At 41.1% G+C, this 10,746-nt stretch overlaps 1 protein-coding gene across 1 annotated transcript; it reads left to right on the top strand.

Moving 5' to 3' along the window:
• Positions 1-898: 898 nt before the first annotated feature.
• Positions 899-9,716, top strand: PIN4 (peptidylprolyl cis/trans isomerase, NIMA-interacting 4). Its single transcript, XM_080909641.1, has 5 exons — positions 899-1,070; positions 3,136-3,209; positions 6,631-6,750; positions 7,078-7,254; positions 9,664-9,716. Exons 1-4 carry the CDS (start codon positions 1,028-1,030, stop codon positions 7,234-7,236), a joined length of 396 nt encoding a protein of 131 aa, XP_080765767.1. The 5' UTR covers positions 899-1,027; the 3' UTR covers positions 7,237-7,254; positions 9,664-9,716.
• The last annotated feature ends 1,030 nt before the right edge of the window (positions 9,717-10,746 follow it).

Raw genomic sequence — 10,746 nt, forward strand, 5'->3', positions numbered from 1 at the left:
AAATCTCTGCTAGTTCCAGGACAACCAGGGATACACTCAGAGAAACCCTGTATTGAAAGAAAAAAGATAGGAGGGGAGGGGAGAGGAGGGAGGGAAGGAAAAAAGAAAATGTTGGAATATACAGAGACTTGAGTGACTATATAGATTGACACCAGTGGTCACATGCTATCCTGCTGAACGGTATTAATGGCCTGTCTGTCTTTTAGGTGTATATATTATGTACTACACTATATACAACTTTAAAAATCACATTCTACACCTTGGTCTATAATCTTCCTTAAGGCTATTTCTATACACACAGCTTATAATCATTATTTTAAAATTAAATTAGGCTGCTTCCAATGTTTCTCCATGACAGACTTCTGCCACAGGCAATAGAATGATAGGCTTTAAAAAAAAATCCATCTTTTGTACCTATCAACTACTGCTTAAAAAAAAAAAAAAATATATATATATATATATATATATAGATAGATAGATAGATAGGTAGATAGATAGATAGATAGATAAAGAAAAGCCACTAGGGACTGCAGTTCTGTGTCGGTCTGTTAGAAGACGGGAGAAGGCCATTATCTAAGCTCCCTCGGCTAGCCCTTTGTCTAGCATCCCCAAGGTATTAGAAAAAGTCCACGCCAAAGAACTGCAGTGGCCTGAGTTTAGCACTGCGCATGCACAAAAAGTGGGCGGGGCGACAGAGAGAGAGAGAGAGAGAGAGAGAGCGCGCATAGAACGGGTGCAAATGAGGAACGGAACAGAGGCGGGGCTTTCTCGTCTCTGGGCAACCTTTGTTCCCGCCTCTGCGTAGGGCTTCGGCTTCTTATTGGTCAAACATCTCTAGTTCCTATAGGTCAAAGAACCAATGGACCGCGGGTGTCCCAAGCTATGCCTGATTCCGGAACCGTAGCAGAAGTAGTTGATTGTGAAGCAGCTTTAAGGCATTGCGTAGGACATACCTATGGGCCTGAAAGGGCCCTTTTCTGGCACCGGAACAGTTGCCTGCCGGAGAGTTCAGCCGCTAGCTTAAGAGATGCCGCCGAAAGGGAAAGGTGGTTCTGGAAAAGGAGGGAAAGGTAGACCTTCCGAGACAACCAGGGAGTGTGGGAGTGGATGAGGAGATGGGCAGGAGTTGGCCGGCAGCTGTGTGTGTGGGGGGGCGGGGGCTCATAAGCTGAACAGTAGGGTGAGCAAGAGCGCCCTGAGCTACTATGACTTAAGTTTGGGGTTCCCGTGGTAATTCAGAGAAGATAAGTGCGTCGTAAGGGGCTGCTGTGGTTCAGGGCAGGGGCCATCGTGGCGGGTAATAGAAGCTGCTGGGGATGGTTCCTCGAGACCTGGAACTGCAGTTTTAAGGGTTTATTACCACTAAAATTGAAGCCGGCAATGAAAGGAGGCCTACACTTGTGGTCCATATGGGTCTCTTAACAACTAACAGTATGACAACATAACCCTCCCCCATTAGGGGGGATTCACTTCTTGAAGATGGGTATTGGGCACATGGCTGTGCTTTCAGGCTAGAAAAATAAGATAACTCTTAGTAATCCCTGGATGAAGTGGGGAAGATAGCCGCCTCAAAGTACTTTGCTGAATGTAGTTCTGAGAGGTATGTTATAGAAAGTGGAAAGAGGAAAAAGTAACAAACTGGAGATACTTGGGGCAGGCCAAAATAAGCAGTAGCAATAGGGAAAAGCATACTCGACCTGAAGAGTCCAGCCCCAAAAGCAGTTTGTGTAGTTTAGCATTACTGAAGTAAAACTTCAAGACAGATAAACCAGTGGGGAAAATTAAAACAGAAGATTAACCCATGGAGTGTGCTGTATATGATGTTAATTAAGTTCTGTTAGGGGTCAGGAGGTCCTTTAGAGAGATCATTTCAGTAGTTCTGGTAAGAAATAGAGTTGGCCTGAACTAAGATTGTGTTTGTAGGAATGCGGAGAAGAGAAATAAAGGGAGTGTAGTAGAATGATGCCCCAGAAGCCCAAGGAACCAAGATGTTTTAAAGGAAGGTATAGGAATGAGGCACCACAGAGCCATGCCACGACACACGGGGGGGGGGGGGGGTGATAAGGATCTGAGTTTGAGGTCACCAGGAGTACATTGTCCTTCTTTAGCTGGTCATCCATCAACTATTGCCTGGGTAGCTAAAAATGTGTCCCCTTCTACAATTTTTCACTTGTTGGATTCTCAGAAAGTATTCTGTCTTCCTCACTTGGATGCTAGTTCCTTGGCTACAGCTATGAATCCTATTCACCCTATACCTCTAAGAACTGGAACTTGGGAATTATTTAGGGAAACAGTTGTTAAACTAAACAGTTTAGTATCAGACACCTCTAACACTTGGCCTCTAACACAATATGCTGCCATTGATATAAAACTTAAGTAGTAAGATGTGCTACCAATGCTTGATAACCCAAATGTCACAAACTCCAGGAGGATATCAGTAGCCATTGTTGTAGACATCAGGGAAAAATTTTTTATACATATATATTTATATCATTAGCAAACACTCTACCCCTGAGATATAACCAAACCCCTCAAAATACATTCTTGGAGATTTTTGCATGCTAGAATATCAAGTGTCACACACTGTCACAGAACATATTAAGAATTAAATAATTTGGGCTGGAGAGATGGCTCAGTGGTTAAGAGCACTGACTGCTTTTGCAGAGGTCCTGAGTTCAAATCCCAGCAACTACATGGTGGCTCACAACCATCTGTAATGGGATCTGATGCACTTCTGGTGTGTCTGAAGACAGTGACAGTGTACTCACATACATGAAATATATCTTTTTTAAAAAAGAATTATATAATTTTATATAATGGCAGTGTTTGGTGTTCTGCCATTAGAAGGCAAGCAAGATATGGAATGGGATCTGAAGAATCTGGACCAGGCTTCTAGAGCTCCTTCATCCATGCCCACACTCATTTCTTTATCTATTTTCTGTGAAATATTTTGTAGGGCACATTTCCAGTTATTAGAGATGAGTCACAGAGTAAGTTAACTTGATTGCATGACTCACTGTGTAGCTCTTTGGAACTTGGGGCTGTAATGGATGGATTACCTTGTGTTATGAGTTGGACCTATCTGTAAATGTCAAAGTACACTTGAAATGAGTTCCTATCCTCTCTTCTCTAAAGGAGGTGCAGCCTCTGGGAGTGACAGTGCTGACAAGAAGTCTCAGGGTCCTAAAGGTGGTGGCAGTTCAGTAAAGGTGAGTTATCTTTTTTCCATGTATAGTGTTAAGGTGTATGTGTATGCACGTGCATAAAAAAGATGATGTGAGTAATCTGCTCTTATCTATGATGCTTAATAGTAAGTTAAAGTCAAGATGATATAAAACTGGAAACCAGAAACCAGTCTGACTTTTAAAAGGTGGAATTTTCATACTTCTAGCACTGTTTTTCTAAATGTGTTAACGTAGGGACTGGGATTTTAGCTCAGTCAGTAAAGTACTTGAGAAAGGACCTGAGGCTAGTTGGTGAGTTTTAATCCAGTGAAAGACCCTATCTCAAAAGAAAAGAGTGGGGTGGACAGCACTGTAGAAAGGATTATCTTCTGTCCTCCAGATGCACACGTACATAAACTTGTTACTTTGACCGTGGGTGGGAGATAGTCCCCAAATAATTACTCAAAGCACTTAGCACTCGATTCCAGAGGCATGTCAGTGAACAGAACTGTACTACTATGGCTATGTAACAAGTAGTTTCCCTGTTTGGATCAGGATACAGGAGGTAAAAAAAATAGATTTAATTTCCTCTGCCTATAAATTCAATCATATACATGTAACATAAAAGGAAGAGAGAAAGATGGGGAGAAAATGTGATCTAAGATGTTCTACTCAATACACCTATGCCTCAGAGATATAGTAGGAGATGAGGTAGTCATTGTTACAGTCTGGGATGGGAGGCATCTGCCTCTGTTGACCTTCATGAGAGCTGGCATGTTGATCTTCATAATGGATGCTCTAGGGTCATTCGGGCTGTGTGCACTTTTCATTGAATTGTACTGATTATCAAACCCCCAACATATGAGACTATTGCAGTGCATATAGCTTTAGATGGCTACCCGGTCCCCACTAAAAGAACCCAGTCCAGTGTGGCTCTATGGGAGATAAATGGAAAGGACCATGCAATTAGGTAGAAGGGCAGATTGGGGTTTTATTTAGCTTTTTGTTTAATGCCTATATATTTTACTGTGATTCCCACAATAAAACTAAAACCATAGTTTTAAACTATAGTTCAATGGCATGGTCAGAATATTGACACTGATACAGAATATTGAGCTACACCTCAAGCCTTTCACCATATATAAAAAGCACTCCTGTTAACCTTTATAACTAGACACCTCCTCCTCCTGCCTCTCCTTCTATCCCTACAACACATACTTTTTTGGAGATACTCTTCTTTAGCCCAAGGTAGCCTCAAGTTCACTATGTAGTAAAGGATAGCCATGGATTTCTGACCCTCCTGTTTCTACCTCCCAAATGCTAGAATTAGAGATTTCTAACTTATCCCTTGTCTTTCTATCCCGTTTTTGGTCAGTTTTTTGTTATTATTTTTGTATGTGTTTGTTTTGAGACAGAGTCTCACTGTGTAGCCCTGGCTGTCCTGGAACTCACTATATAGACTAGGGTGGCTTCAAACTCTCAGAAATTACCTGCCTTTTCCTCTCAAGTGCTGGAATTAAAGGCATGTGCCTCTAGGCCCAATCTTTAATAATTTCATAATGTCCCATTAGATAGACTCATATAGATTTTGACCTTTGACCTGTGGCAGTGTTTTTTTGCACAGTGTAATTTTTCTGGTGGTTTCATTCAAATCAGTGTGACAGTAGTTTGTTACTGTGTGTTGGTAAGTTCTGTTTTGTGATATAGAAGTACCATATCTGCTAAAAGATATTAGTGTTTTGTTGTTTTCAAATGTTCTGGCACCACAAGAACCCTAGAACCAACCATAACCCTGTCTATACCCACATGCTGTTCCTGTGTCACTAAGAGTTCTGAGTCACACCAGCTGAGGCTCCCTCTTTCTATTCCCTATCTGTTCAGATAGATTTGAGGTTCTAAATCCTACCTCCTAGGCTTCCATATGTTCTGTCCTCCACATCTCTTCACACTAAGAAGCCTTGCCTGCTTTTCCTCAGATTCATTCACCTGCTAGACCTCAACTTGGGGTCAGTCCAATAGGCCACTTTCTCTGAACTGAACCCAAACTGCTGGTAGGGAGACCCAGTCTTGGTGACGGGAACTCCAAACCTGGTTTATAACCTTAGCATGGATGGCTCTCAATGTTGCTCAGCAGCCCTTTCCCATTTCCTTTAAGCCACCCAGCACCGTGCTACAGTTAGCAGGTAACTTGGGCCAGTGGTTCTTAACCTGATTGTTGTGGGCTTAGCTCATCATATACCTGCAGAGCTCAACCCTCCAGGGCCCGTGCTCTGCTGCATCAGGATCTCTGGACTTGGGTCCTGGACCTGAATATCTTAAGAAGGTCTGGAGATTTTTCAGATGTGCTGCCAGAGTTAAGCAAATACCAGTCTAGTTTCAGGGCTTGCTAATGTGAAGATTTTATGCGATCCATTCATGTAAAGCACTTAACACTTTGAAGTTGTCTTTAATTCAAGGAAAGATAAAAGAATAAAGGGCTAATAGCATAACTGAACTAAGTATCTTTCTTTGTGAAAGTTCTGTTTTCAAAAATCTTGAATACAAATGACCTGGATAAAAAGAATAAAAAATCCTTTAAATGAAAATGTACTTTGAAAAGAAAATGTACTGATTTCACAATTTTAAAAGTTTGTATTTTCATAATAATATTTATAATGATTTATTTAGTCATTAATTGAATTAGTTTGATAATACTATCATTTAATAATTTATTAAATTTAATAATTTCTGACCTTCTCATGAGTATTATGGTATACATGCATCCTTACACAAACATGCACAGTCAATAAAAGGAATAAGTTTCTTTTAGATGGTGTTTGTTCGGCAGGAGAAATGACTTTGCAGTTAAAGATGACTCTGCTCTTTTGGAGGACCTGATTTCATTTCCTCAAACCCATGTCAGGTGGCTCACAGACAACTGTAACTCTAATTCAAGGCAATCTGGAATCTCTGGCCTCCACAGGCAGAGAGGAAGTCAGAAGACAATTGCAGGAGTCAGTTTTTTCTAATACTACGTGGGTCCTGGGGATTGAACTCGGGCAGCAGTTTGCTGAAGCTGGTTGCATAGCTCCCGTGGGAACTATCTTGGAAGCTTAAATCACATGGGAATAGTCATGGAGGCTTAAAAGCATGCCCAAGGTCATACAAGAGATCTGGGATTGGACTCCAGGATCGGAACACTCAACTATTAACATTTCTTCCATTTACCATTGAACTGTATGGGGGAAGGTAGGAGATTCCCATGGGTCATTGCCCACTTTTCATCTAAATCAGGGTTCTGAGATACTATTTGATACAGAAATGAATTTGTGGCAGTCTCTCCACTGGGCAAACTTGTACTATGTTCAGTGGCTGTGAATTAGATGTTTTGTTTTGTAGTTACCAGAGATAATTGAAAAATGACTCTTGTACCAAGAAGATTCATTTTCTTCTTCAAGTATTAACAGGATATGCTTTTCCCTTGTAGGTCAGACACATTCTATGTGAAAAACATGGGAAAATCATGGAAGCCATGGAAAAGTTAAAATCTGGGATGAGATTCAGTGAAGTGGCCACACAATACAGTGAAGATAAAGCCAGACAGGGGGTATGTTGCTCTTTATCATTTGAATGTTCTGTCATTAATTTTAGCAATATTGTTTCAAGAGAAGTAGAAATATCCAGCTTATGGGACTAAGGATGTAGCTAAATGGTAGACATGACGAATCTTTCACACATCACTTCCGAATGCAGAGGATTATGAGCACTCCTGCTCCATCCAGTCTTAGACTTCTTCCTCCCATTTGTCCCTTGTGAGCCAGATGAATAATACAGCCAGAGAGCCATTGTTTTCATGCTGGGAAAACTAGAAGCTTCAATAGAGCTCTGTTTTTTTTAAGGCCACTTGATAGTATATATCTTTTGGATTTTTTAGGGTGACTTGGGTTGGATGACCAGAGGATCCATGGTGGGGCCATTTCAAGAAGCAGCATTTGCCTTGCCTGTAAGTGGGATGGATAAGCCTGTGTTTACAGACCCACCAGTTAAGACAAAATTTGGATATCATATTATTATGGTTGAAGGAAGAAAATAAAATCACATGAAAGACCGAGTAAGTGTTTTATATTTTATCTCTTTAAAAGGTATGAAATAACCCTCATGTTTTGTGAACTGACAATGTGGGTTCATAGGTCAGATTGGGTGGGTAACACTGTGCAGTATGGCCACTTTCAGTTCTCAGCGATGACTCATGCGGACTCCTTTAACTTATATTCTCGTTACATCCCCATTTTCCCCAGACTAATATTGACCCTTTGCTTTAGTCAGGATTTCCATTGTTGCAATAAAACACCATGGTTATAAACAATTTGGGAAGGAAAGGGTTTTTTTCACTAGTCCCATAATTAACTCTGAAACTATCTTCAGAGGAGTCAAATCTCAGGCCCTGAAAACCTTGGACATCTAGTACATGCAGCCATTTCACATCAACTTCTGCTTAAGATTATTTTTATTATTCAGGTATATGTGTGTTTTTCTGAGTGTGTCTGTGTGTGTGTGGGTACCCACAAAGGACAGAAGAGGGTATCAGAGCCCCTAGAGTTACAGATGGCTGTAAACTACCTGACATTGGTACTGAGAACCAAACTGGTTCTCTGTAAGAGCAACAAGCACTCTGAGCCATGCCTCCAGCTCTTCAACGTTTTCTTTAAATACATGTCTGTCAAAGAATGTACTTGGAGGTCTGCAGGTTTCTCAGCAGGAAAAAGTGCCTATTGCCAAGTGTATTCGCCCAAGTTTAGTCCCTGACACCTACATAGTAGAGAGAACTGGTAACTGTAACTTGTCCTCTGCTTTAGTCAGGGTTTCCATTGCTGCAATAAAGCACCATGCCATAAACAATTTGGGAGGGAAAGGATTTGTTTCATTAATTCCACACCATAGTCCATCATTGAAGAAAGTCAGGGCAGGAACCTGGAGGCAAAAACTGAAGCAGGAGCTATGGAGGAGTACTAGATACTGCTTGTTCCTCATGGCTTGGTTAGCCTACTGTTTTGTTTGGGTTTTGTTTGTTTATTTGTTTGTTAGTTTTAGAACCAAAGACCACCAGTACAGGGGTACTATCACCCACAATGAGTCAGGCCATCTCATATTTTTATCATTGGTTTAAAAAAATGCACTGCAAGCTTGCCCACAGACTGATTTGGTGGTATTTTTTCAACTGAGGTTCCCTCTTCCCAAATGACTAGCTTGTGACAACATAAAAGCTAGCATATCCTCTGAGCTCCACATGCATGCTATGGCACACAAGGACAGGGACACACACACACAAGGAGACACACACATGTACACGTAAAACTAAATGGTCTAATTTAAAATGAGAAAAAAGGTATCTGATTATCCCAAGGGGTTGTCTGTACTAAACTAAGCAAGGATTCTCCAATTCCTAACTAAAGAGACAAAACACTTTTCCTAGCTGGCAGTGGCACTTAGGCAGAGGCAGGTGGATCTCTGAGTTCTACGACAGTGTGGTCTACAGAGTGAATTCCAGGACAGCCAGGGCTACACAGACAAACCCTGCCTAGAGAATAGGGACAAAATTTTTAAAAAATGTACACTTTTCTTTTATGCTTATTACTTGCTGTCCTGGTTGAGGTTGTTTTGCCAGATTGCCTGTAGGCAAATCTATGAGACACTTTCTAGATTGATGCTTGATGTGGGAGGGCCCAGCCCATTGTGAGAGGTGGATTGTGTAAGAAAGCAAGTTAAGCCAGCCCTGAGGAACAAACCTATAAGCAGTGTTCCTCTGTGGCTTCTTCTTTAGTCTCTGTCTCCAGCTTCCCAACAAGTTCTTGTTCTGACTTCCCTCAGTGAAGAAGGGTGACCTAACACCTGTAAGAAGAAATAAATATTTTATGTATATGAGTATACATAGCTATCTTCAGACACCAGAAGAGGGCATCAGATCCCATTACAGATGGTTGTAAGCCACCATGTGGTTGATGGGAATTGAACTCAGGACCTCTGGAAAAGCAGTCATTGCTCTTAACCACTGAGTCATCTCTCTGGCCCCTTGGTCAGTGTTTTATCACAGCAATAGAAACCTAACACTTGGGTTACATTATGATTCTCCTTTCTATAAATAATATTATGTTATCTGTTTTAAAAATTATTTTTTAAACTGTATATGTGAGTGTTCAGTCATGTGTGTGTGTAAAGGCCATATGGTCTTCAAGACCATCTTAGTGAGTTTTTGTTTTTTTTAGATGGGGGTCTCTTATTGGCTTGGGGCTTACCAATTCAGCTAGACTGGCTGGTCAGCAAGCCATAGGGATCTTCTTTTCTCTATCTTCCCAGTACTAGGATTATAAACTCTTGTCACCACACCAGATTCTGGAGAATGAACTCAGCCTTGTACTTATACATTAAGAACCTGACTGACTGAACTGGCTCCCCACCCCAATGCTATCTCTGTCTTTCTCTATATATACTTATTTATTTATTTGTTTGTTTGTTTGTTTAGTGTGTGTATGGAGGTCAGAGGAGCTGGATCTCTTTCCCCCATGTAGATCCTGGGAATCAAACTCAGGTCCACGGGCTTGGCAGCAAGTTGGTCACAGAGCCATCTCGATAGTACTTTGTATCTATATTTAAAATTTTTTGAACTGCTGTTTTTAATACATAAAAATGTAAAATGAATAATAAAGCACCATACTGCTTCAAAAAATTGCCATTTTTAATTTAAAATTTTAACTAGTATATATGTTATGTATACATGAAATACGTGTGCAGAATACATGTATCACCACATTAAGTGTGGAGGTTAGAAGACAGTTTTCAGGAGTCGTTCACTCTAGCTACCTCTGCATGGTTTTCCAAGATCGAACTCATGTCTCCTGGCCTGAACAGTGTCTTAGTGTTCTGTTGCTGTGAAGAGACAGTATGACCACTACAAACTACAACTCTTACTAAAGAAAGTAATTGGGGGTTGCTTTCCGAGGTTTAATCCATTATCACAGTGGGAAGCATGGCAGCATAAGACAGGTTGCTGGAGAATAGCTGAGAGTTGTACATCTGAATCATCAGGCTGCAAGAGAGAGAAACACTTCCTCTAAGCCTTACCTCCTATTCCCTCTGGAGTAGAGCCATTCAGTGATCACTAAGCATTCAAATACAAGAGCCAGTGGGACCCACTGTTATTCAAACCAGGACTGACAAGCACCTTTTTACCTGCTGAGCCATCTTACTGAGCCCTTTAGCTGACGTTTGTTTAAGAGTGAGCTTTTTAACACTTGTTCTTTCTTCAACTCCATCCAGTGGTAGCCCTGTGTTATCTGTCCGAGGCCAGCTCCGACACACAACAGGTCCTCCCAGAGCAGGAGCAAGGATTGAAAGAAAAGAGACAAGTTAGTTAAAGGTAACATTGGTTCTGAGACCTGGAACAAACAAGTTAACAACCAAAGATCCTGTAAACCTCTTACTGGAGGTCAGGTGAAAAGGTCAGAGACAAAAATGGATACTGCTGTGTCTACATTCCGAAATCCACCCTACCCTAAACTGCATTTCTAAGGATACTTCCTGGAGCTACAAATACGAATGTACTTCC

Source organism: Micromys minutus, assembly GCF_963924665.1.
Source record: "Micromys minutus genome assembly, chromosome: X".
Taxonomy (NCBI): Eukaryota; Metazoa; Chordata; class Mammalia; order Rodentia; family Muridae; genus Micromys; species Micromys minutus.

Coding starts and splice junctions, on each gene's coding strand:
- PIN4 (XM_080909641.1), top strand. CDS start 1,028: ATGCCGCCGAAAGGGAAAGGTGGTTCTGGAAAAGGAGGGAAAG. Junction 1,071..3,135: donor TTCTGGAAAAGGAGGGAAAG/GTAGACCTTCCG, acceptor TCTTCTCTAAAG/GAGGTGCAGCCTCTGGGAGT. Junction 6,751..7,077: donor AAGATAAAGCCAGACAGGGG/GTATGTTGCTCT, acceptor TGGATTTTTTAG/GGTGACTTGGGTTGGATGAC.